Below are 27,865 nucleotides of genomic sequence, written 5' to 3'. Positions count from 1 at the left end.
CTCAGCAGAAGTGTTCATGGTATTACTGAATTACAGGAGGGCTGATTAATCCAAAAGCACTGTGGCTGTGCTCACGTTGTGCTGTACTTAATAAAGTCATGCTGCATTCTAAACAAGGTGTCAGAAACGAAAGGATTCACAAAAGGGCATCTGAAAATATTGCTTCTGTAGATGGGACTATTTCACAATTTTTTTTAAGTCCAAGGAATTCTTTTCTTCTGACTCAGCATTCAGTGAGTCAGGAACAAATTGAGCAGCATGACATAACTTCCATCTTTTCTGTCAGGCTGTTGTCAAATCCAAGATGGTGGAACAAATGAATTGTTTGCTTATTCCAAAGGAATTTCCTGTGTTTCTGTTAGATGCCTTACCAAATGCACTCATCATCCACTCAGGTAGCATTACACAGAATGTTCAAATTGGAATACCTGAATTAATGCTTTATGGCACAGAAAATAAAAAATACAGTGTTTGCTAGAGAAAAAACTTAACTTCTGAAGTTGAATTTCTTTTCCAGCATTCCTTGCCAAAACCCTTCTAACTAGAAGTTTGGAATGAATTTGCAGTAGAAGAACATTGAAAAAACTCCATGTAAACAAAAAACCTGCTTACAGGCAAGTAACATTCTGTGACATCCTGAAGTTATTAGGGATTTTTTTTTGTTTCACTTTTGTTCTTTTAAGTAGAAGCTTCTGTCCACAAGTATACAAAAAATAAAACAAGTCCCTTTAAACAAATGAAGTGTGTCCTTATTTTCAGTTTTTTTTCTAGGCCTTCAAAAATATATTTCCTGTAAACTAGATACAGGTCTCAAAGATGTGCAACTGACTTTGTAAAGTCTTGAACTTGTCTCTCTCATCAAAGCCACCTTTTCTTTCTTTATATGCCAAGTTTTTTGCATTCACTTCTGGGTATGTTTTCTGTTCATGCATGTTACATCACCCCCACGTGCCCTCACTGCCTTTTGTTCTAGCTTACCAATGTTTATCAGAACCAAGGGAAATCAAAGGTACAACCTTTCAGATACCAAAAGCAAAATTTGTATCCTTCTAAAGACAGATGACAGCCATAACCTCTGTATCTAATTATATTCTGCAGCTAACTGTTCCTTCTCCAAAGCACACTGGAAATATTTGCCATGTATAAAATTGAGTATGGTAATGAGAACTATTAAGTTTTTTTTTTGCCAGAGTGCCTTCTTAAATATCTCCACCTATATATTTCAGCCACTTTAGACATGGAATATATATTTAAATCCCAAAATACTAGAAATTGTATATAATTGGCACGTTGCATATTATTAGCATTCTTTCAATAGCTGAATGTTCTGTGGAATTGGAGCTTTTATAGTTTGCCCCACCACATCTCAAATCTGTAACTTTACTTAACAGCATGCAGAGGTTCCTATATAAGGTCATGCGTTAAAAATTACATTTAAGCACCATATGGAGTAAATATGTGTCCTCCCTTTGCTAACCTTAAATGATAAGCCTTAGGAAACTGTTATTTGTCAGTGCTATAAAGCAGATTGCTGCACAGTGGTTTCAATTATCTTCAAAGAGTTCTTCACAGGCAGTAATAGTTATATCAAAACCTGAAATTTATTATTCAGGTTCTATGCTGAAGTCTTCACAGTGATTATGTTCCTTTCAACAGAATGCTTTTTATGCTGACTTTTCACATTCTTTTTCATCTTTTTTTATTATTTTCCCCAGAATGACCACCAAGTTAATACAGCTTGTTAATGATAGAAAAAGTCTGAGCAGGTTGGTGGCGGCCCCAAGTGGCTGGGTCAGGCCTGGAGCTGGAAGGGAGGATTGTGCATTGACGAGAAGAAGTTCATGAGCCTGAGAAACAAAATGAGAGCCTCCCCTTTCAGCTGACCAGCAGCTCCAGATTCCAGGCCACAGACCTTGTCCATCCAGCTGGGTTCAATCTTTTATTAGCAGTGGTCTCAGAAAAGTGAGCAAGGCTGCTGATATGCCAGAGCACACAAGGAAAGGTGTCATTCACATTTATTAAAAACAATGGTTTATATCCCTAACAATTGCTTCACTGTAGCAAGTCCATACTCTTTTTTGTTCATCAGTGGGCAATAATAGTACCTGTAGGCAGAAAGGTTGTTCTTTCCCCTTGTTCTTATATTTATTTATAGCAGCCATGATAACTTGCTTGCCTTTGAAGTCCTTATTATGAGAATCCACAGTAGTTTGGGTTAAACAAAAGTACAGATTTGAGAAGACAGTAGCTATCAGGCAAGTTTTCTAATAGTTAAAATCATTGGACTTCCTTAGTAAAACTTCTCTACATGTTAAAGGGTTATAAAAGTAGTATATGAAAAAGTTTAGTGTTTTTATGTTATAACAAAGTTTCACATCTGTATTTTGTTTGCACATGTTTTTCCTTTTTTAATTTCAAGGTTTGTTCTAGTCTCGATACATGTGTGCTCAGCACTGCAGACTTGAAAAATCTCTCACACGTGTGGGCTTTGAAAAGCAGATACTGCAATGCAGCCATCTATAATGGTGCTTTTTACTGCTGAGACTTGCTGCTTAAGGCAGGCTCCCTTTCAGGCCTTTACTCACTGTAGTTACATTTAGGAATCACACTTTAAAACTTTCATATTTTCATAGGAACATTATCAGTTAACCTATACACTGAAGTGCTAATGTATTTTAAAAAACCCCAACAGCCACAGCAGTGATTCAAACCTGAGTCAGCAGAAATGTCTCCTTAACTTCCAGAGATCATGGATCAAGCTGGTGGCCAGTTACACCCTCACACCAGTCTTCATTTTTATTACATTGATTCAGGTATATGATAACAGCAACAAGTCTCGTGTTTTTAGATTTAAAAAAATGTTTGTTTCTACCAATTTGCCTGTCTAATCTATTTGTAGTGGAAGTTTTGATGATTTTCACACACCCATGTTTTTACACTTCATATCATTGATTGGGCAGTTTTATTCCCAAAATCAATTTGTTTGGTTTTTGTCTTGACAATGCAAAAATAGGTTGGAAATATAATCAATTTATTCAGGCCCAGTGCTAGCAGGTAGAAGAGGGACTTGGTTCTGGGAATACAAATGAAATGTTCATATGACAGAGTGGGAGGGCTTATCTTGGTATAAAAACAGATCCAGATCTAAGATGTCCTGTGCAGAACTAGGATTGGGACCATATTGATTAAGGCAGAGATTCTAAAACTGAAGCAAACATGGGTAATTAAAAAAAAAAAAAAAAAAAAAAAAGGGAAAAGTTGTTTACAGAAAGTCCAGCTCAAATAACAATGTTCAAAAATGTCATAGAAGTTCTGATGTGTCAGTCTGTTTTCTAAAGCCTTGTCCAAACCAGAGGGGATTCTGGTAATTTGAGTGCTCTGAATATGCAATTTCTTGAACGCACTTTCTTAAGACTTACTAGAAATCTAGTAACCAATGCTCAGAACCTGAACACAGGAGCATTGTCTTCCATAAGGACAGAGAATACTTTCTGTAATATTCATTAAACATTAACTATTTCATGTTTTTGTCTTGCATATGTCCTCATCCTCCCCTTTTGATCAATGATTATAAACCCAATAGACTGATGTTGGATTCATGCCCTCTTTTTTTAAAGACTGCTAACTCTTAGATTGCTCAGTCAAGCCTCTCAAATATTTTTTAATGCAGATCAGAAAACATGCAGGACACTTATCCGAAAATATAATGCATGGAAAAATTCAGGAGAGCCTGGCTGTCTCTAGGTTATGAAGAGACAAAAAAAAAAAATCCACAAAGAATAAATATACCTTACTGGGTGTTTGGCTGCTTTAAAAATACCGCAGCAAATTGATCCAAAAGATCTTCAATTAATTCTTGCAAAATTTTAGGTATAAATTCATAGCAAAAACATTTAATGTTCATTACTGCCCATGGGTAATTTGGAATCTAACAATGGTAGAAAACTTTTGGCCTTGTATGAGGGTAGAGTAGCAAATTAGGTGTAGCTGTGCAGTGCAGTAAAGTGAGGCAAACATGCATGCAGAATGTGTTCATATTAAAGCCTCTGTTAGTTGAGTCTTTTATCTATCTTTCTCTTTTTTCCTTTTGCAAAAAAATAAATGCAAAATTCTGCAGCTTCGCATGTATGTTTCCCTTTTGAATGTTTCAGATTGTTACCTTTAATGACGTTAAGGATCTAGTGGCATGATCCTGCAGTCCTTGCTAGTTTGATTTCAGTGGAAGTTCTTGATAAGAAATATGTCATCGGTTCTTTAACTGCCTTTCAAGGGAGGGACCCTGTTATTATGTGTGAGCATTCTTTTGTGCAGCAGTGGTGCTACATAAATAATACATCATAATGTTTGCTATTAAATTATTCACAAATTCATAAGTCTCCCCTATTCAGAATTTCCTTTATATAGTTTAAATGGGTTAAAGAAGTTGTTATCATAAATAATGTCTCGGTCTGTGCCTACAGTGAATTTAGAAAATATTTTAAATATTTTTTCATTATTTGAAAGTAATCTGTTTCGAAGAACTTCCATGCTTCGTTTTAGTATGAACACTCTTCTTCAAGTACAGCAGACAGAAACAGAAGATAACATCTAAATTTGATGTCAACTGCCATTCATTAAAAGTGAAAACTTTTAAGAAGTCTGAAAGTGAAGATGAACTTCAAATTCAGCTTAAAAAAATCTTCAGATAAAGCTGTGCTCTAAAAAGTAGTGGAGATCATTTATGTTCATCAAATTACTTGCATCCAAACCATGATACTTGACCTAAGTTACTATCTGTGAGTTAAGTTCTGAAATTATTTCCTTTATAGTCTGTTTCTAGTTGGAAACCTGATAGAAGGTATGCTAGTACTCGAGAGATGCTGTGTTGGACTGAAAATACTGGGAAATTAATTGAAAAATGTCCATCAGTACATTTGTAGAATAGTGTGTGTTCTATAATTTTGCCACCAGAATACTTTATGGAAGACTCTTAATCCTCAGGTTTTCCAAGTCATGTATTTTTTATTATGAATGCACAGAGCCAGAACTTTAAGGGATCCATGACTGTTATATTTTGGACACTTTCATTAGCTTGCTTTCTTGGGAGTGTTGTAACTGCTATCTAGAACACTCTGTATGAGTTGTTTTATTGCACAAGTAATCCTACAGTTTTTTTGTCATTTTTAATGTTTGTATCAGCAGAGAAGGAACTGTCAGTACTGGAATACCAGAAAAACCTGGACATTTGGGTGACCAACAAGGTCATCTTAGTTCGTCTTTGTAGCTTACATTTTTGAATTTTGATATTATTAGCAGCTTTTTCATGTGTTTTGTCAGAAAACACATGGCTGTCATCCTGCTACGTACCCACGTAAAGACAGAGTTGAAATTCTTTGGGAGCTGTGTGATGCCAACAGGATTGGGCTCCCACCAATCTCTTTGCTGCAGCACCATGTGATGTCAGCCTGCTGTTAGATTTCTGCCAACCTTTAGGAAAACATTCTTTATTTTGCTGCATGTTTAAGAAGTTCTTGTGATTGAAATAACTGTAGTTACCAAATGGTGAAGCAGCCACAGTTAATCATGAGTCCACCAGCAGTAAGGAAGGGAGGTGCTGGTTATCCTGAGTCCTATATCCACAAATATCCAGTCATATTTTAAAGCTGCTTTTGCAGCTTCACTGCAGTTTCTGTCTAACACTAGAGCTACTTACAAGAGTTGAGTTCACATGCAGCACTCCTTGAGATGATTGTTTTAATGTGGCTGCAATCAATGGTTTTTTTCCATATTCAGCTGGAGTTTGTTTGGAGATTCTTTCAGGAATGTAGAAATCTGCCTTAAGGGACAAACTTGGCCTATGGATTATTAGACTAAACAAATTTTAAGCACAAAATTTATCTACAATTAACTGGACTGCTTGTAATGAAAAGATGGCTGAAACCACAGCCTTGTGATTTGATGCCTATGGTACACAGTGTGCAAGGTAAAGCATAAGTTCTAAATCAAATCATTTTGCAAGCAGGTATCTTCAAATTAGTTAGTAGCTCATTGTACTTTCCAAAAATATCTTTAAAGCCATCCCAGACTGCATTTGTGAAACAGATATTTGCATGTTTGTGCTTTTCATTGTGTGTTTTATTTAGTTGATTTTTTAATGAAAAAAAAGCTTATTTGCTTGCCAGTTTTTAATTGCTTTGACATTTTTACTGCATTATTACTCTGGATTTAAACCTATTAGCTGTGTTACTGAAATCAGTTAGATGTATGTAGATCTATTAGATAGTACTGCACATTCATGCTCTTGTCTGCTAGGGGCTGTGTCTTGGACATTGGTGCATTTGTGGTTGAGAACAATCCGTTGAAAAGCCTTTTGTTTATTTTGCCAGATAGAGGGCAAGTGACCCTGAGAAGTTTGGTGGTGATACATATTTTACTTGCTTGGTTTTCAGTTCTGAGTGTGAATGGGTAAAAGTTTTCGAGCCACTAATCCAGTAAATACAATAGTCAGGACTCCTTAAGAGCAGTCTCAGTATGGAATCCATGTCCTGCTCATATGGAAGCAAAGACAAGATGCAAGGGATGTGGTTTAATTAGACCTCAGTTTTATTAGCTTAGCCATCTGGGATTTACTGGCATAAATTTGTACAGTGGAGGTCAAGATCCTTTCTTTAATCATTTCCTTCTGGTGTGAGTTGCTATCAGTGCCCCATTCCCACACAGCTGGTCCCCAGCCTGTTATTGGGACTCCACTCTGTGTGCTTTTAATCCAAATGATAAGAGGTCTGGAAGAGAGATTGTCTCTGGTGTAGTTCAGGCATTAACCCCAAAGATAATCCTTCGCTTTTTTAAGAGTCACTTTCTCCTAACTTTGTTTTCCATTTCAGACTTTTAAAGCCAGCACGAAGATGAGGGTTAAAGGAAGGATGGAGTTCATGTTCCTGATTTCTGCAGTTGTGGTAGAAGGCATAGAGCTAGGATCAGTTTGCCCATTAATTCATGTTATTGCCTCCAAAGGGATATTAGTTCCTTTTCTTTTTCTGACTTCTGTTAAGTTTTACTTCTGTGTGTCCAGGTTCTGTGGCAATTTTTTTTCCCCACTTTTTGGTCATTAAAGAAAATATTGCTTGAGCTATCTCAGTACAAGTTTAGCCTTATACTTTACTTTGAGGGAAGTATTTGTTTTAGTGAAAAATACTACTTAATTTATATTATTTTTGTATACAACCCCTATTTTTAAGTAATATCCAAATACCTGGGCAGATGTTCAGGGAGAATATACCTACCTGAGAGGGAGAAGCCTGTGTAGATCATCATTTTCTATTCTACTGGTTTGTGACTTCATTTCTAGAGGAATGATCCTTCCCAACAGTCTTGCTCAATTAACTGTGCCTTACCCATGAATTCTGAGAAGATCTCATTGTTCAACAGGAAGCTGTTTTTCACCTACCTGAATGCAATGGACATTTCTTAGGCATATTTTATTCAAATAAATAAAGAAATTGTGATAAATGTAATGCACTAATAAGTAATTAATTGCACCTGCTTTCTCTAGCTCTTAAAATTGCAAGGATTGAAATGATCCAAATAAAAAGTAATTTTTCACTTCTGAATTTGAATAATTTGCTCCATAATATTAATATCTAAAATTTGTTTGAATCAAATGCCGTTTCATTCACTGTTGAAAAAATAGTTAATGTTGACTGTCAGAAGCTATGGAGTTTACATCTGTACATCATAAATTTCACTATCATCTGCTCCTTTTTCTACTTAAAAAGAAAAAAAAAGTCCCCTGCTTAAAAAAGAAAGGAAAAAAAAGGGCCTTTGAAGGCATCAGACCCTTTTGTTTGATGTGTGGAACAAGATTAATAAAAACGTGCCACTACATTAGCTTTTGAATAGCTAGCATGAGACAGTGCTGCTGTCTATACTTACCACAACTTTAATTTATGTAGATAACATGTTTGAGACACATGATAGTTTTAGCTTTGAGTTAGGCCTGTTTCTTGGGGAAGATCTCAGATTTGTGACTGTGTTTATCTTTTTTGCAAGGACAATTAACTGGGTAATGCCAAAACACAATAGCATTTGATATTTTGAAGAATAAAAGGAAAATATTTCACGTATCCAGCTGGTTTACAGATGTGTAAGCTTTGTAGTCCATTCTCTTGCTCCAGCGTGGCATTGTGACCGTCTGTCCAATACATCTAAAATTGATAAATATTGGAAGAGAAAATGCTTTTTCAAATGTTAAGGATTTTTTTTTATTTATAGTAATTTATATTAATACAAATCATCATCAAATTTTGCTTTTGTAATCTTGGAATTGTAAGAATATCTACATAAATATTAAATTATTTTCATGTAGTTGACACACCTGCAGCATGTTTGAGTCCAGGCCTTCAGGTGTTACAAGTTGCTAAGACCTTTTTATTAGCAGAATTTGATATGTTTAAACTATAAGAGAGAATTAATAAAAATTATATTCTGCTGGCACCAAATACTTCAGATGATGGAAAAGAAAATGGAGAACAAATAATCTCTTTAAGTGTAGGATGGAAGTTTTTTCTGTCATGTCCTGTTTTATACAATAATCAAAGATGTTGATGTATTATTTAAAGCTGCTGTATCTTAATGTTTATCTACCTACATTCTGTAATCTCAATTATAGAAGAAGAAATTAGTTTGGGCATTACACACTAAATCTGCCACATTTTTGGAATTGAAAAAACTATTGTAGAAAGCTGATTTGCAAAATGAGTTCAACTTTTCAAAAGCTCATGATATATTTATTTTTAAATTTGAAGCCTAAACGTTTGAGACAGTGTGGAAATTATCAAGGTTGTAAACAACTGGTTGAGAAAAGCAGTTCTCTCTTAGCAATAGAATGGAAATTTCTCCAGTTTCAAGAGATATTTGGAATTTGGTCAGTACATTTCTCTACTCTCATCACATAAGCCAGTGTAAATGGAAAAAAAATATGCACAGTTCTTGATTTTCAGTCAATACTGAGTGCATGAAAACGAACCACTTCTCTCAAGCTGCTCCAAATGGAGGAAGGATTTTTAGTCTTAAGTTTTGGGTTTTTTTAGAAGAGTCTAGGAGGCTATCCCAGGCAGATTGTGAAGAATGAACTGGGCAGTCTGGCCACTGAGAGAGACTTCTGATTATTTAAAGAGAGAGCTTTGACTTAAATATACAGATTTACCAAAAAAAAGGGGTACCAGACCACCCTCGTTTTATCAGTCTTTCATAAATTTAGGGAGATTTGGCTTTTTTGTTCTCAGTGATTCAGTTTGAACTTGTGTTCTTAAGTTCATGGAAATTATTTTAAAAGGCTACTGTAAGTAATGATTTTCATTATGAAAAGAACAGTTTTATGAAAATATCACTGAATGTGAAATTACAGCTCTTGCCTCCTTTTTCCCATGTGTGTTTGGAGAACTGCATGTGCACATGGAGGTGGTATGATTGGAAATGGGAGAGTTCCTGTGAGCAGGGGAATCCGAACTGCAGCAGAGCTCTGTGAAGTGTCCTAGCCTTGTGAGCTGGAGCCACCAGGAATCCCTGTAACCTCTCACTGCTCCTACCCTACACCACACTTATGCCATTAGATTTTTGTTCCGTTCCTTTTTCCCCCATGTTTCATTTCTACCTTTTGCTGTGCTTTGCCCTCTTCCCCTCTTTGGTGCAATACCTGCATCCTTTCTGCCAAAGCAGCTCAAATCTAGTTGCTATGGTGAGCTATGTAAATTCCAGGGATGACAGGTTTCACATGGCTTTTTGGGTTCTTAAATAGAAAGCAATAAGTAAACTGTTCCATTTTAAATCATATGCAACTTTTTGGTAATTTACAACAAACGTCGAGTGCTTTTGCCTCCTTCTTGGCAGCATCTGAATGGAAACATGGGCTTAGGACTCAAACTGCTATTTGAAGACATTGCTCTTAATATTCACAGTGAAAGGTGCATTTTGGAGAAGGATGAGTGTTTTCTGTGGCTCTTTTTTGTTATAAGAGAATGGACCCAATGGTTTTCCAATTTCAAATAATATGAATCTTTGAGACATGTCTACTAAATATGAATAACTGCAAAATCCAAAATTTCTAGTTTAGATGGCACATTACATACTTCCCCATTATAACTACTTTGTAGGAAGTAGTATATTGAAAAAACTGAAGCTAACTTTATTCTATCTGCAATCATTAAGCACTATCTGTACCCACAAATGTATTTAGCATAGATTTTCATGCACTCAATTTATTAAACAGAAGATTGGCTTCTGTGCTCTGTTGTTTCAACTTTGAATATTATTTACATTGAAATTCTTAATGAATGAGGCTTTATTAAAGCATTTGTGGAATGTAGCTGCTGTAGTGTTAACTAATACTCTGAAAATAGAGGTTCTATCAGCATTCTTCATTTAATATTAAAATTGGTTAAATGTGCCTTAATGTCATCCATTGAAATAAATGAAAATATAAAAGAAATCAGAAGTGCCTTTTTAAAGTACTACTAGCAGGAAAAGAGAACTGAATGTACTAGGATTATGAACAATTATGTATCTACAATTAAGGGTTAACAGAGCTGTGGCAAGCTCTGTGATTACCATAACTGTGGTCAACATTCATTTCTGCTTGCTGCTGCGGTGTTTTTTGGTCAGCATGTCTAACCACCATAACCACAGCAAAATCTTTTAATTGCTGAACAGATGTATTTCTTGGTTGTTTTCATCAGGACTGAACTGGGGGTTTAATGTTGATGAGAGCACCAGGAGTGCCACCTTCCCCCCGCCATGCCTTCAGTTACTTGGATCAAGAGTGTCTCCTGTTGACCACACTGGGAATAGATACACTAAATACTGCCAGGGACACAGACCACTGCTGGAATATGCTGTGTTGTAACATTCTACTAGGTGTAATTAATTTTATTTTTTTCTGGATATTCCTTTCTTTTCATAGAGCCTAAAGAACTTAAAGACCAACCATGATGCTTAGGAAAAGGTGATGAACTGAATGAACAGCTTAAAGAGGGAGAGTTAAAATAGTTCCATCTTCAAAACAAATTGCAGTCAGTAGCTATTTCCAACAGAGGGACAGAGGAGGTGAGGCTGTGGGCAAGAGCTAGAATATTTTACTTTAGCTAGTGCATACAGAGAAGGGCAAAACAAATGTTGGGGTAGATTTCAATGGTGGAGATGTGAATAGACCTTTCAAACAAATTTAGAGGAGTGACCTGGTACTATATATATATATATATTTATCCTATTCAAAATAAAAACTTCTAACCAAAATGCTGTTTGTATTTCATAGAGCTGTGACCCACACCTGATCCAAACCACCAGTGTTTGGACTATATTTGAAGTTAAAACATAAGACATCATGTGAATTCTGATACTAAAAAAGTTGTTTATTAGTAGAAAAAACCCATAATACTTGTTTATTGATCATGTATTGCTAGTTTCTAGCAATACTTTGTACCTGATTTAATTAGAGTACCGTGTTACATCTTACACAGCAGTTCAAATCAGTCACTCCTATTTCTATGTCTTGTCACTCTGAGAGACTTCTCTCATCACTAACAAGTTGTCCAGATACAGGGCTAAACATCAGATGGGGAATGGTTTCTTCCCCATTTTCTTCAATCTATAAGGAATAAAAACGCGAAAACCTGCCTGATTTTTCTTGCATTTTGTAGCAACTTATATTTAGTTTTACCACCTGCTTTACCTGTTGTAAATAAATGTATTTTATGTGACTCAAGTTTACCTCACAGATATTTTTGCCAAACATTTTAAATGTTGTAATGCATGGAGGGTAGATATTCTCTATTTAAGTATCTCATGTCCTTAATCCAGGTCCTGCTGTAGTGAGTGTTTTGGAAGCAAGGGTGTGTTGTTTCTATAATGTCACTAAAAATATTTTCTATGCAAAAGCCATGCCCTAGCTAATACTGATATTCCCTTACAAGAAGGAAATTTAAAAATAGAACACTCCAGGTTTTTATATTATTTTGCATAAGACAGGATGTGATTAGGTTGTTGATCAACTGCAACATGGTACTCTCAGCTTCATCTAAACAACATGGAAAAGACTTTGGGCTAATGTAAATAAATCCATGTGGATTTATCTTATAAAGCTTCTGAGAGACAGTTGTATTAAAAGAACAAATAATAGCCTGACATGGCCTAAAATTATTTGCTATTTCTGTTCACACATTCATTGTAATTTCATTTTGTGCTGTGCATTACTTGAAACTTCTCTCTTCATTTTAATTACAGGAAAGAATAAACAATCCAGAAAAGAGAATGAACTCTTGAACAAAAACTATGATAAGCTGCATAAGGTAAGTTAGGATTTCTGCATACAGAGAATTTGATTCTGGTCCTTTTTAAATAGATCTTAATATACTGTGTGCTGTAATGTGTGTATTTATATTTTGTGCTTTTGCACATGCGTAACTCTGTTCAGGCTGCTGTTCATCATATGACTGAATGTGGAAACTCTCAGGTGCTCTGCTGTATTTCATCAGCTCTGTTAAAAAACTTAACAGCTTAAAACTTTTTTTTTTACTCAGGAGGTGCAACAGTTGTATAATCACAAAATTTAGAGTTTTGTATGGAGAAGTCGGTCACTTGTCTCTCACTTTAGTTAACTGCTGGAGATTTCTCCAAAATTTGATCATGTCATAAATATTTCTGATGATGTTTTTGTTTATTCTCAATCATTTATTCAGAGAAATAATTCTTACTAACAAATCAACTTAACACTCTTGGCTTGAAATTTTCTGTTCTACTTACAAACATAATGGGATGATAAAAAGATATTTAACAAGAGAAATTGAAAATAAGCTTACATTATTGCAAATAATCTATACTATGGTGTTTCTTTCACTAAAATTATCTGTCTTTTCATATACTCTCATTTAAACCTTGATTCATCTTTCATCATTCCATGTTATTGCACAGATATCAATAAATTAGAAAGAGAAGGATTCTAAAGCCACCATTTAATGGTCAGCTTTTTTGGTTTCCTCTTTGAACAATGCAACTTTACTGGACCTTCCCTGGGCTAGCAGTAGATAGGCCAGTGTCCACAGGTGCCACTTAATTAATAATTCTTTTTCAACTTTTAAGTGTAGGCAAAGGTGCATAAACCCATTCTTTGCTAAAGTTATTTCTGGGACATTTATTTGACGTTGATGGGGATTTTGCCAAAGCCAAGACTGCAGAACTGGATCTGAAAAATTTGCAAAGACCAAGTATGAATTTGTCAGTTGACTCTTATTATTTAGTCAGTATTCAAGAAAACAGTTCGTTTGTATAAAAGGTTTGGAGGAATTGTTTTCATATGATCTTGTAATGCAAATCTAGCAATGCTTAAACTCCCTCCAAAGGAAATGGTGCCAGATGTGGTTGACCATTATAGTTACACAGATGGCTTCAACGCCAGTGAAATACAGTAAATATGAAAGAAATTCCACATGAATTCACGTAAATGTAATCTTAAAATTTGAAAGAAGAAAGCAACACACGTGGACTCAATTCAAACTGACATAAACATTAGCATTATATGGGTTCAGATACAACCTGTCTTCTAAATATTCTTCATTAAAACATCTAAATTCTTAACTACCATAATAATAATGCTTAATGATTTTTCTGCCAGCACAGTCTTCTAAAAAACTGAACTAACACCTGGCTGCATCCTTATGTGAAGTAATTTTACCTAAAGCTGATGAACTCACATATAACTGGGTGTTGTGGTCATTCAAACTTGAAAACATTTTCAGACGTGTGGAAACTGACAGTATTTCTTTTCTTTTGAAGAGAGTTATGCTTTCCTTATGGCAGCCAGTTAAACTCTAAGCAGTTAGGACACACTGTTTCTTCTGTACCTTTGCAATACTGTGGGGTGGTAGTGGATTCAGTGCATTATATTGCCTGTAGATTACCAGCAAAATTATAGGAGAGTGATGCAGGTATTACTGCAGGACTTAGAGGCTCTTCTTTAGTTCATGCATGCTTTGAAAACAGTCACACTGTGAAATGCCTAGATAACTCTATACATAGGTTAGATATATTATGAGAAAAAGACAGTGCAGGGATTTACAATGTTTTAATGAATAATACATATAAGATTATAAACCCTATATACTTTATGTCTTACAGTTCTTGCTATAATATTTTACTTCTTTAATCTTAAAGCCATTCTTCAAATATATGAGATAAAAATGCACTCACAGGAACTCAGATGTGTCAGCATGCAGGGTCTGTGAACCTATGTGGGCTGTCCTCATGTGTCCTATGTGTTCTGCAGCATCTCTTCCTCCCCTCTTTGTGGTCAAGGATTGTTACACAGATCTCTTCTAGAGATAGCTGGATAAAAAAAATAGCGATCAGAAGATTTCTAATACACTGGCGTATGTAAAATACAAATTTTTTTGGCTGATGAGCTTCACCAAAGAGTTGAGGAACTGACTTTTTTTGTTTACAAAATCTTGCAATTACTATTTTTCATGGAGTACAAAAGTGAATAAACTGGTTTGTGCCTGGTGAAGATCGACTTTTTTTCAGTAAATAAGAATGCAAATATAGTAATATAAAGACTATACCACTGTGTATAATTTATATGAAAACTCATTGCATAGCTTTGTCTTTTTGCTTACTGAGAATTACACTATAAATTATATAATTAACTTAATTTAGTTTTAATCTGAGTAACGCTTTTTGTTGTGGTTTCAGCAGTTCTAGTTCTGTGTCCATGCAATCCTTATTGCACATAGATTGGTAGTTTACAAGTAAATAATGTGTTACAGGCAAAGAAGTTATTCTAATTTCTTGGCCCACCTCTGTTTTTTTTCTTTAAAGTAGGAGAACGATTACTTTAAATGTGCTTCTTAATCAGTATCAGAATTGTTGTTTTACAGTATGAGAAAACTGTTGTCACTTTGTGGTCAACATTTTTCTTTGAACAGGCAACTGACTTTATGCTCTGCATGTTTCACAGATTTAAAAGAAATCAGGTGGATGATCCCAGTTCTCTACATTAAGAGGTTTTGTATGCGGAAAGAATGGTTTTGTTAGTTGTCAGTTGCTGAGGTTTGGACTTGTGGATTATTCTGGGATATGCATCTGAATTCCTTTTCTAGTCCCACAAATGTTGCATGCTGCCAACTTTTTGACTTTGGAGCTCTAAATTAAGGCCAGTTCCTTTGCTCATCCCACAAACTCTTTCATGTTGTTTAACCGCAGCCTGGGAAAGGCGCCTTGGTTTCAACAGCAGCAGACCAGCATGTGTTTACTTAATTCCTAAGACATGATGACAGTGGTCTCTGTGCCACTAAAAGCTTTTTTCTTTACTATTTTCTGTTGAAGCTGATTTCTAAAAGTTTTTCACATGCCATATGTTTTATTACAGTGTCTTCTGTATGACCCATGAACAGCAATGGAAATCAAAGGAACAGCAAATGAAACTGCAAATTGCTAAACTAGAGATGGCTATCAAATCTGATTTAGCAGACAAAAATGCAATCCTTGACAAGATCAAAGTAGAAAGAGGTATTTTTCTGAAAAAAAACTAATATTTTCTCAAGATGTGAGGTCATACCTATGTTGAAGTTCAGGAATATTGCCCAGAAAAGTGTCGTTTCTATTGCTGGTGATTTCAAAGCTGCCTTTTAAGTGAACATTTGTACAATATGCTAAGGTTATGACTAGCTATTAAGTACAAAAATTCACCAAATACAGATTATATGCTGAATGAGGCTCATATTTTTTCAGCTGCATTTATTCTTCTTCTGTTGGGTTAATACTTACTCTTTATGCAGTGTTTCTTCTCTCCTCTACATTGAAAGCTCTTACAGAAAAGAGGCCCATCTGACAGTTTCCCTCAAATTAAAAGGCACTATTCTATTTACTGTACAAAGTTACACAAAGTCTATACAGGCCTTTGGCAATGTTTAATTGTCTTTCAACTTCATTAATTCAGAAATTTTTAATATTTTCAGTATACACTGATTTACAATAATACTTTTTTCTTTTAATCTACTGAAGAGATTATTTCATATGTGTCTTTCCCATGCTGTAGGGCAACTTCTCAGTGAATATTTAAGACTTTGCAATCTCTTTTTGTATCTCAACACTGTGTTATATATTGAGGCAATATATAAAGTTTACAAAAGAAGAGCATGGACCAGAAGTAACCTAAATATTTTTAGATTTGATTATTCAAATGTGTATTTTTAAAAAAAGTGTTTCTGTGAACAATTTAATGGAATGAACTTGTTGTGAATAATTCTTATGAGTATGGCTTCAGTTCATCATGAGCTTACTATTAAGATTCTGAGTAGCTTTATTGACATCTAATACTAAATTGAACATTTAAACAATTTTTTGACCACATCAAGTGTTAGCAAAATTGGCTTTAAGTGATGCTAATATAAATAAAGATACCTTAAGCTACATTAATATGAAGTTACAACATATTGGCAGTTGTTACTGATAACTTGATTATATAATGCTAAATTTAAAATAATATTTAGAGCACGAAAATATCAGGGGTTGTACTATTATTTGGTTAAGCTGAATTTGGAAAATTAGGCAACACTTTCCATGCTCTGTCCTTCTATGTTTAACTGCAATCTTTTAAGTGAATGCCTAATGTTTAAGTGGCAATCTTTGCCTTCCCCACATTGGCACTTCATAGCTTCTTGTACCCCTGACTGTGTCACCAGGGTACTACACTTTTAATTGTTATTAAGTTGCTGCAGCTTGCATAGATATTCTAGTACCCTTCAAGCCCTGTGTATCTAGGATTTGATTACAGCTTTTTATCATTGCTACTGCAGAAGTTTTCACAGAATGATTCAGGTTGGAAGGGATAACCGGGGCATCATCTCACAGAATTGTGGAACACAGTGAGGAGTTGGAAGGCACCCACAAGGATCACCAAAGTCCAACTTCTGGCCCTGCACATTTTGCTCTTGTTTGGATGGAGTTTGTTTTGCCTTCCCTCTAAAAATTACCACTATATGGCAGAGGGAAATAATGAATAAATGGAATGACTTTGGCATATAGCTAAATAGGTATTGTGAACAAAAGGTTTGGCCAATTAAAGGAATACTATCAAAGGTTTTGGCAAAAGCAGGGTTTAATATGAATTTGTGAAAACATGGCTTTACTGAGTTTGTTGGCAAAGCTCACTTACTACACAGACTTAAAGCATACGAAGGAAGATTGAATTAGAAACAATTTGGAATGATTTGTATTAAATTCAGGAATGCAAAGGGGGTAAGTGTGCCAAGATATGGATGCAAAGATAAGGGTGCAAAAGAGTTTAGCAGTACTTAATCACTGAGTATTTTAACATTTACCAGACAATCTCATAGGGTTCAATAGAGTTATAACAATGACCTGGCTGTAGGTATGAGATAGTAACATTCATACCATAATCCCTTCCCATACACAGATAAAGTGATGTGTGACCTATTCCATGTGTGTACGGGTACCCATCAACCTAAGAGGTACCTACCATGGATTCAGTGAATAAATCACATCAAATCCCTTTGTGCTTCCCACCAGGCAGGGTTTAGACCTCAAAGACTCTGGAAATGTGTGGATGGGGATCAGCCCAGGCTTTGCTGGCTGCCATGGTCCTTCCAGGGTGGCAGATGTGAGGGTGGGCGAGCCTGGGAGGTGCCCATGCAGAGGGAGGTGCTGGCACTGCAGGTGCTGGCTCTGCTGCAGTTCTCCAGGAGAGCACAGCAGGGCCTCACATCTCTGGGGTTTTACATGATTGACTTCACTGAGTTTCCATCCTGGACACTACCCTGCAATTGTAAAGAATTGTACTCAAAGGGAACCAAGGGAGTAAGATTAACTCCAATTAACTTCTGTACTGAAGATATTTTACCTTAGAGAATGTTTGTATTATGTGACAAGGCTGATTCTTTCTTAAATTATATTCGTTTGCTTTTAAAATTGAAGATATTGTATAATTTATTTGTAAAAATTGCTAACTGAATAAGATAGTAGTGGAGCAGGTTTTCTTGGTTTTGTTTTTTTTTTTGAACTGAGTCTTGTAGAACTGAATGAGCTGAAATATAAATGAATCTGGAAATCTAAGAGGCTGAATATATGTTGACAGGTAGCAAGTGATTATAATAGTTATGTTTTCACAAATATACATCATTAGAGAATTTCTTTTTACTGTATCAATTATTTGTTACTGCAGTTGACAACTTCTCATTGTTTCCTGTGCTGCATAAGCAATGCCATTTTTTAAAGACTTTGCATATTGGCTATAACTCTTCAAGTTTAGAACTTTCGTAAGTTTTACCATTCAAGGGGTGTTATAAAGACTGTAAGTTTATCTTTTTATGTAGCATATGGGACAGGAGGTTAAACAAGAAAGGCTAGAAGATGATAAGGTGGAGATGGCTGAAGAAATTTAACAGGAGACAGAAAAGCTCTCACATCTGTCAGAGGAGCAGTTAGCTGACCAAACATCAATTACTTCTGGAAATGAGAGAGAAATAACTGAAGGATTGGAACCAGAAGGTAGAATTCATCTTTATGAATAAGTAACTGTATTTTGTTAATAAATCTATGTCTCTTTCCATTTTCTTAAGCATTTCTTACTAGCAGTGGGAGCTGCCTTGTTATGAGAAGCTCCATGACAGAAATTATAATCTGGTGTACTTTATAGCTGAAGCTGGGTAGTGGATATGGTGGTGTTATTTTCTTCCCAAATGGAAACTGTATCATAATTGAATGCAAAAATCTGGTATCTGACCTAGATTCATAAAATATTAAGGGAAACCTGGCTTCTATTTTAAATGTCTTTATATTTTCCCTTAGAACTATGCTGTTCTAAAGACCATTTTAATGAATATGCTCCTTTTGTCTGCAGATAACAGCCAATGCTGCTATTGGAAATCCTTTCAGACAGAGAGAGGGGTAGTATGTCTTATCATATTCGTGACTTAAAGTTGTTAGAGGCAGATTTATTTAAAGATTATAAAAGGCAGGTCATCCTGTTCCACCTCTGAGCTTAAACTGTTTATCATTGAAATAGACCAAGTCCACAATACCAAGTTTACAGTAAAAGCATAAGCAGAATGCTAAAATTTAATGTTCATTTGTTTGCAGCTTCTGTGTAAGACTACATTAGAAAAATTGGAAAAAATATGATGTTGAATCCCTGTTGTGTTTATAAGTAATTTGCTTCAGAGGAGAAAAACCCAAAATGCTCTGAAATAATCCACCTGCATACAGAGTTTTTTTTTTTCTTTTAAAAAAAGGATAAATAAATCTTTATGTGTGCATGGTGTTAAACATAGTCAGAGGAAATCCACAAATTCAGGCCATAGTCATGTATAAAGCTAACAGTTGTTCATACCTCAATTCATCACAGGACTTCTATCATCCCAGTCCTCAACTTTCATCGGGGAAGCACTGCTTTTTTATTTTGAGAAACCAGAAAAAAATACATCTAAATACATTTAGATGACTATAAAGGTCATTGATTTGCAGGGTTAATCTTCTGCAAGGAAGAGAAGATTTGCCTGGCAGTTATTCTTCATTTGTTAGTAAAGCACCTATATTGCTATCAGGCTCCTCAGCAAAACTCAGATGGACTGCAGTAAAGGGGTTTAACCACATTGATTCTTCCAATGTTTTTCACATCAAGGTGATAGTCCTCCTGAAGCAATAAAATCTGACAGAAATGACTGTATTATTTCAAATCCATTATCCAGTAATATTAAACAGCTGAGTCAGAATGTACATGGCAATTATTTGGCCCGACTAAAAAATATTTTAAACCTAATGAAGTCTAAGAGTAGCTTTGCTGTATCTAACATCAGTTTCCTGTAAAGTTATATATGTACAGTAGCAAATCACTTCAGTGTACTTCTTTTTCTATTATTATTTGGGGCCAAGTGCACTAATCATGTTCTCTTGATTTATGCTTAAAACCAGCAATTAATTACCACAAAGACATATATAAAAAATAAAACCACATTAATACAAATTTGGAAAATTTTCTTGGAACAGTATTTCAGTAGAATAGTTCTGGAAAAAAAATCATATTTGACTAATCTAATTTGACTGAACAATGTTAAAAAATATAAAACTAGTAAGTAAAATTGATGACAGTGCTTCTAACAGTTAATACTTCTCTGATCTGTCTCAGCCTTCTTTTAAACAACCAGGGCTATACTGTTAGATCCTATCAGACTTCATGGTTTATGGTCTGCAGTGTGATATCCTAGAGGTAGCTTGATTTTTTTAAAATGCTCTTTTCAAGGCTGTGAAACATCCTACAAAGCAACAAGAAGCAATTCTTTGTATGAGAAATGTAGCTGTTCTTTGTTAAAGCTGTAGAAGAGGTTTTGAAATGCTATCACTCATGTATTCTTCAGAAAAATGCAGAGAGTCCTTTTGAAGATGGAATTGCATTGTTTATTTGTATAATTTTAGAAACAACTGACACCTGTAATTTTGAGAACTAAAATTAGTGCTACTCATGTCTATTAAATCCAGATATAATGCACTTGTTCTATAATTTTCTGGTCATGTATTTTATCACAGTCATTTAAGAGCTCTTCTGTGAGAACTTTGTGTAGATTTATTTCAGGTTCATCAATTCCTACCTTTCCCCATTGATCTGTTCTTGTGGTAACAAAAATTCATGTTCATGAAGGGTAGGTGAAACAATAAAACCTCTGAACTATTAAGACAACAAGTATATTTGATAGAGATTGGATTTTTAAAATATGCATTGGTTTATATGAATTCTTGGGTTAATTATGGAATACAGCATGTCAAAATTGTTACTGAATTTGTATTTTTTTAAGATTAAGAATCACTGCCTTTTATCTTTTGAGATAAATATCCTGCTGGTAATCAAACAGTGTAAATAAAACTTGTGATTTTCTGAGATCGTTATGCTAATTATCCCCTAGATCTGAGTTGTATGCCAAACTGTTTAAGCCATTTAAGATCACACTGAGGTTTTTTTGCATGTTGCAAATTAGACAGTTCATGGTTATTTCTTAGATATGTTGATCACAAAGGGTATCTAACAGATTTTCCACTACTTAACTGTACCACTTGCTTCTTTCTCTTTTCTTCTTGTCTATGATGTATGATTAATCATAGATTACTTCATTTTGTTTCATTTCATTTACAACATTTATGAGCTTCACTTTGTCGGTATGAAATGCTTGTCCCCTTCTTTCCTTTCCAAAGTGGCATAATTAGTGTTAGCATCTTTTTTAACAGGCTACATAAAGTTTAGTGGCTGGATTAAATCAAGTCATTAACATAATGTGCTATACAATTTGCCCCTATCTCTTTTCGTTTCCAGTACATCAAAGTGCCACAGAGTGCCAGTGTAATTGGGCCTTGCTAGCTTGTCAGGTTCAGTCAGGCTGATGGCTGCTGCTTTTACTAAAAAGCTTCCAGGCATGATAATTAATAGAGAAAAGAAGTCTGAGAAATGTAAAAGTTTGGACAGTTCTCTATGAATATTTCATACATTTGAATAATCAGAAGTTAACATTATCAATTTGATGTATAATACATTGATTAAAAGCCTTGTTTCAGATCCTCAAAATAGACATCAAAACTGGGAATTTGCATTTTCTTTGGCATGGTCTTTATATTAAAAAAAAAATTAAAAAATCTTTTCTCTTCCATCCCCTCCTCCTTTACACTCCCATATCTACAACAAATCCATACAGGAAATTATATAGCATTCAGTTTTCACAATAAAATTTACTGCTGTCAACTTCCAAGTTGTCTTAAAATGTGCCATGAGGCAATTACTGGCAAACCCAATTTGTTTGGTAGTGGTTCTGGTTTTTGCTCTCTTTTTTTCTTGCAGATGCCACAAGTGCATTCTCTTGCTCTAACAGCAGTTTACTGATAGCAGCCATTATCTGTACCTGTAAATTAAGATATCAAGTTGTAACCAATTTTGACATGGAAATCTTTTTTAAACAGCAAAAAAGCCATACCAAGTGCTCACGGTTCTCCTGGTGAAGGGCACAAGCTCGTGCTAAGGCGAGAAGTTGTAAAGCTTCAAGGTTATGTATAGCAAATCAATAAAAACTATTCCTTTTACTATGGATTTTTTTGGGTACAATTACTTGAATATTGAATTACTTGTATTTCCACCTATGTGCTAGCTGTATTCATTTAAAAAAGGAAATTATTTGGATATTGTATTGCAGTTTTAAATTTTGGCTGATATGATTCCTCTTTACACTTATTTTCTGCAGGACATGAATGTCTTTAGTGTACTTCAGGGAGATTTTTGAGTGTTCAATTTTTTATTTCTCAACTTGGCTTGTGTTGTGGATTTAATCTGAATTTAGTGAATTTAGAGAATTAAATTTCAGGGTTTTAGTATTACTCTGTGTTACTCACCTGGCTCAATTCTACCATGCCAGAAATACTAATCCTTTGTGTTCTCCTACTCCTGTATAGAAGTAACCTCTGTTTCTTTGTGTTTTTCTTCTGTAAAAAATTGGGGAATTAAAAGTGCTGCACCAGCATATTTAATAAAACAAGAAGTAAAATCTATGAAACAGAACCATCTTATCAGAGTATGATAGCAGCAACTTGTTAAACTTTGTAGTCTGTGCTTTCAAAGACAACTGATTGGTCTAAGATTAAAAAGAACCATTTGCCATTCTCCACCTTTGAGGTGGTTGTTTGCTGGGGGTCACTATGATCCAGAAACTAAAGTAAAAGTGAATTTAAAGTATCCAGGAAATACCTAAGCTGTGTTTTGCAACTGATAAAGTGTGAGATGACAGAAGTTTGAGTAGACCCTGTGCTGAAATGATGGACTTACAACTTCTATCTACCACTTGTCAAATACACTTTGAAGTTGTAATTGAAAGCATTTACTGCAAGTCATTCTTTGAGATAGAAGAAATAAAAGAAGATGGAGAAATAATACCAAACACCACACAGCAGCTTTTAAAATGATTGAAAACTACATAATCTTAAGTCACTGCCCATTATTTTTTTAGGTAACATAAAACAAATTAGTCAGAATATGAAATTAAGTAGAAGGCCAGATTTAAGGCTGAATATCTTTTTTTCCTCAAGGAATTTTCTGCCTTTCATGCCTTTTTAACTTAAGAATTATGCTTCCCTTTGAAATGAAAAGTAAGTTTACACTACATTTTAATTTCTTAATTATGTGACTGGTTGGTACCTGTGTACCTCACTGGCTTTGAGATTTGAACAAGTTGATGTTTGGTTTTTATTTTTTCTGATGGATCAATTGAAGATGAGTGATGAAACATTAAAAAAAGTGAAGTTTTCTCTTGGAAACAGTCTGCAGGAGTAGGTGTACCTTCATTCAGGACAGTAACAATATAGCTTATTAAGTTTTCCCAGCTTCTTGGGGAGAAAATAAAATTCAGAATTATGCAAGTTTATATCTCACCAATGAAACAGGTTCAGATATATTTATATTTTTGTATTATCCATCCCTAGAAACAGTTTATCTTTAAAATCTGTTAGTTGTGGCTGTGCCACGGGCAAGGTGCAAAACTGAATCTTTAAAACCAATTCCACTTCAGGAGAAATATTGAACAATTTTATGTTTTTTCTTCATAAAGGGTGTGAGGTGAGCTGAAGAGAAAGCAAGGACTATGCAAGTGATCAAAACTTCTGTTATGAGCAAAGTGCAACTGTGACTTCATGATCAGATGTAAAGTTTTCATGGTGATGGTGGGAAAGCACACTTCCCACTAGAACCTTCTATTTTCTAAAATATTTGGTGCTCTATACCTAATTAGCAATTGTCATTTTGGAAAGAAAAGGAGTTCATGGCTGGTACATTACAGATTTCATAGAGAGTCAGTACCTAATCATTGAATTGGCTCAAGCTGTAGCAAGTAATTAATGCCTTTGAAAATATAAAGGATTAATTTATGGTGGTCTGAAAAATGACGAATTTGGACTCTCCACCAGGTAAAAAGGCAGCAACCAGAGTTCCCTTCATTGACACAGATAGATGTTTACATTCAGTGTGTGCTTGGTTCTAGCAAGAGATGAAGGGGTTGCGTGGAGCCTTGTCTGGTGCTGAGCTCTGTCATTGCATTCTTCTCCTGGCACATCCAGGGCAGTGATGCTGCGAGAAGATTTTCTGTGCCTTTCCCCCTTCAGCAGGGACCACAAGAGTTATTCAACAAGGAGAGAGAGATCTCTGCCCCAGCTCTTAGGGAGAGTCTGAGGTGTATGTGCTTTATTAAAAAAAGTCCCATCCATGTGGAGAAGGAGCAGGGAACATTTCTGTATCCCTCTTCCTGTTCTCACATCTACACCAGTGTGGGGGAAAGGTAAAAATAATTTCTCACATGAAAAGTCACTGCATACAGGACTAGAGTAATTTTTTTGCAATATGTATTTTTATGTGGATATGATTCTGTGTTGCCCTGTTAATCATAATTACTTAATGAGTAATGTTTGTGTCTCTGTACACTTGAATTACATTGATGTTCCTGTAATAGCATTTTTTGTGGCTCTGTTCTGACATTGTTAATAAGATGATCACAGGAATTCAGCACTTCATAGACCAAGAGGATTATTTCTCATTCAGTAATATATTTGTTAATCAATATTCATAGTGATTGAAATACTGATAGCAAATGGATGATTACTTGTGATTATTGGAGAATAGCTTATAGTTTATCTTATATGCTCTTTGCTTGAAATAGAAGTGAATAAGTGGACTCTGGAAATAAATATATAAAATGCTAAGGAGTAAAGCATGCAATTTTTTGAGCATTGGTAGATACAGGATTCAAGTTAATCTTACAGTTTAGAAGTTCCCTTTATTTAGAGTTTTTCAAGGCAATATATTAGTTAAAACTGTGGATGTAAAAAATAGGAGCGTTGGTCCTTTCAACTCAGCTGTTCTGTGCAGAAAGCACAAACTTATTTTTTAAAGCACTTCTGTGGGATACTGTTGTTGAGTATTTGATACAGTTGGAATTCTATTTTTCATATCGAAGTGTTAGCCTTTTATTGTAACCAAAAAGGAAATCAAAAAATGGAATATGCAGCTGCTTGTGGATGGCAGTCAAGACTAATTACAGAATTAAACCAAAGGTTTTTAATCTTAGAAATCAGAAAGGTGAGAAAAGTTGAGATTTCGAATTTGGATGTAATGTCCAATGCATTTAGTACTTACATTAATCCTAAAGATTTTGAAGGAGTTTGGTGATTCTTCCAAATCTTTGGGTAGCATTAATTACAAAGAGTCAGTATTAAATGGTAGAGAAAGCATTTTGGCATAGACCAAGTATCTTACCCATGTTTTGTTTTCCTAACCTGAAATGAAAGCACTGAACCAATTTCATTGAGACATTTTTGAAAGTGTTTAATATTCTTCAATATCTGCCCATAATCTGTGTTAGATGAAATTTTGTATTATATTTTGTTTTAAATACTAAATGTAAAGACTGATTTTATTCCCATTAAATAGAATTATTTGTGGGCAGTAGTTGACAAACTATCCATTGTTCACTTGAACAGTACCTAAAAAATGAGAAAAGGTTTTAAAAAAAGCATTTTAGGAATAGATTAGGAATAGATTTAAATAACATATTTCACTCTGCATCATAGAAATATAAATGGTTGTTTAAAAATGAATTCATATCATATATTGTATGTTATATATATATTCAGCATGAGTACATAATGTGAGGGGTTTTTTATTAGTGATGAAATATGACATGTGAGCTAATTCTGTTCTTAAGAAGTTCTATATTTTTGTTTTGTAAATATCTTTTCTAATCAGCTTGTGTTCTGCTTTGTATATGTTGTATTCAAATCTAATATCAATAAAAGTGGGACTCAAAATAGACTTGACTGTTAAGCTCCAAGATAATTTGTTATTTTTTCTTATAATTTTCTAGTGGTATGGCTCAGTCATTTGCTTCAGTTTAAGTAAGAAATCAGCATACCCGAATTTACCTCACTAGCCTTGAAAAAGTGTAATATTCTTTGCCTAGTGTATGCAATTACAAGTGTTAAATATGTCAAACGAATTTTAAGATATGTAAAAGGAACACTTTATAATACAGGATATTGTATTTGGACTTGATTCATAAGCTACTGTCTGTGTACAAACTAGTCTGACATAGCTGCTAAATACTTTGGGGTGAACAAAACCACTCAGCATATCCCTTTAAATACAGATGCTAATACATCTGTTCAGTGCAAGAAGAAAAGAGTTGTTTCTGAAGTAAAATTAGACAATAGAGCCAATTTCATTTTTTATGCATGTGAATGTAGAGTGCTTGAGGTTATTAGTTGAAACTGAGTAACCTTTCCAGGCTTTCATCTCTTTCTTTTCAAATTTGAATATGAAAAGCATATTCAAGTCAGAGACCATCACTTTAATGACATTTGGCAGTCATTTGATTTATTAGATTTTAGAAAAAAAAATTCCTTTTAAATATTTCATCATTCTATGCTAATCCCAGTAATATTGCCAGCTGAAGCCATGTACCTGTATTAGTGGAGACAGAATGGTGTGGAATTTTTTCTGTCATCCTAGTAAAATTTCCATGAATCTACTGAATAATAAAACAACCTTATTGAAATATTCAGATTTGGGTTTTTAGTTAAAGTGTCTTAGGATACATAATAAAAGGAAATGTCTTTTGAAAGGAGGGGGTAAAATTACTTCATCAAATATTGAAAGGACTTGACAGCAATGGAAATTGTTCTATATGATGGATATTTTTACAATAGGATACACCTGCTTTTCAGTTTGATTAATCATATAATTTGCTTGGGGAAATGTAAGCTATCTCCATAATGAATTAGAGTATTGACTTGCAGTTTGAACACTGAATCTAGAAAGCCAGTCTTCTGCATCTGATTAATACTTCAAGTGATTTAAGTTAAAATCAAAAATTGTCAAAATATTTCTACATAGGGGAAATATTTTTAATAAAGATATGAACTTGAAAGAAATGAAAGAAGTAAAAAGAAATTTTTTTGACATTTCTGTACTCCAACACGTTGTGTTTGCTCTTTGAAGAATGTTTTCTTTGAATGCTCAGCTACATACTCCACTTTGGAAACCAGAGTGGCTTTTCTTTCTTTAAATTACATGGGGAAGTACTTGTGACTTTCTGTTGAGTCTGACATTCACACTTAAATACAGAAACCTTATTACTATGGGTCTGTACACAATACCATTGACCTTGCTGAATAGTGTGAGACAATTTTACAAGGAAAAGAAAAATGTAATTTTACTTAAAAGAGAATAAGAAAAGGTCTGATGAAGAATAATTGTGTTTAATTTTGTGATATTAATATGAACTCTTAAAGGTATGTTTGATTTAACTAGTCAAGTTCAGTATATGAAGTTGAATTCCATATAAATGCAATTGCACTTTATATGCCTAACAATGGCATATAAACTTGGTGAATTTTTATTGAATGGGGTATAATCTGCAGTAGGCACTGACAGTTCTCTTCCCTTTGGAAAACTTTGGTACCTAATATTACTGAAACTGTTTCCAGCAGTTCCAGGATCACTTTGCTGTGTAGCTAAAAATAATGGCAACTGAAATTAGTGGTTCAAATAGCATTAGTACATAAAAATGACCATAACCTAATCTTCTTCAGTAAACTATGATTATTGCAAAAATATTTTAAGCATCAAATTTCAATCAGTATCTGTTGCAACAATATTCTTAACTGCAAACCATGGGGTTTAGGTTCTTGCTGTGTCTATGTCCAATCAATCCATCAGTGTTAATTGTACAAACTGTCTGATGGTTCACAGGGATGTTTGGTTTGTGTTAACACTTCATGAAACACAAAATAATTATTTTGGTTTGTG

The 27,865-nt window shown here is 34.6% G+C and overlaps 1 protein-coding gene across 27 annotated transcripts in view; it reads left to right on the top strand.

The window, feature by feature from the left end:
• Nucleotides 1-27,865, top strand: part of RPGRIP1L (RPGRIP1 like) — a 51,076-nt gene that overhangs the window by 5,821 nt on the left and 17,390 nt on the right. For 8 of the 27 annotated variants that reach the window (XR_012582523.1, XR_012582511.1, XR_012582520.1 and 5 more), the window contains 3 exons: nt 518-614; nt 12,256-12,320; nt 15,395-27,828. Coding sequence is in view for 6 of the 27 variants with exons in the window: in XM_074551231.1 (XP_074407332.1) it covers nt 12,304-12,320; nt 15,395-15,534 (157 nt within the window). In the remaining 21 variants the exon portion in view is untranslated. Of the gene's footprint in view, nt 1-517; nt 2,814-2,834; nt 10,893-10,936; nt 11,080-12,255; nt 12,321-15,394; nt 27,829-27,865 lie in introns of those variants that run through there. The other 19 variants (XR_012582517.1, XM_074551229.1, XM_074551227.1 and 16 more) reach the window with 13 other exon arrangements.

This window comes from Zonotrichia albicollis, chromosome 13, assembly GCF_047830755.1.
Source record: "Zonotrichia albicollis isolate bZonAlb1 chromosome 13, bZonAlb1.hap1, whole genome shotgun sequence".
NCBI classification, from domain to species: domain Eukaryota; kingdom Metazoa; phylum Chordata; class Aves; order Passeriformes; family Passerellidae; genus Zonotrichia; species Zonotrichia albicollis.
This window is presented reverse-complemented; position numbering and strand designations above follow the sequence as displayed.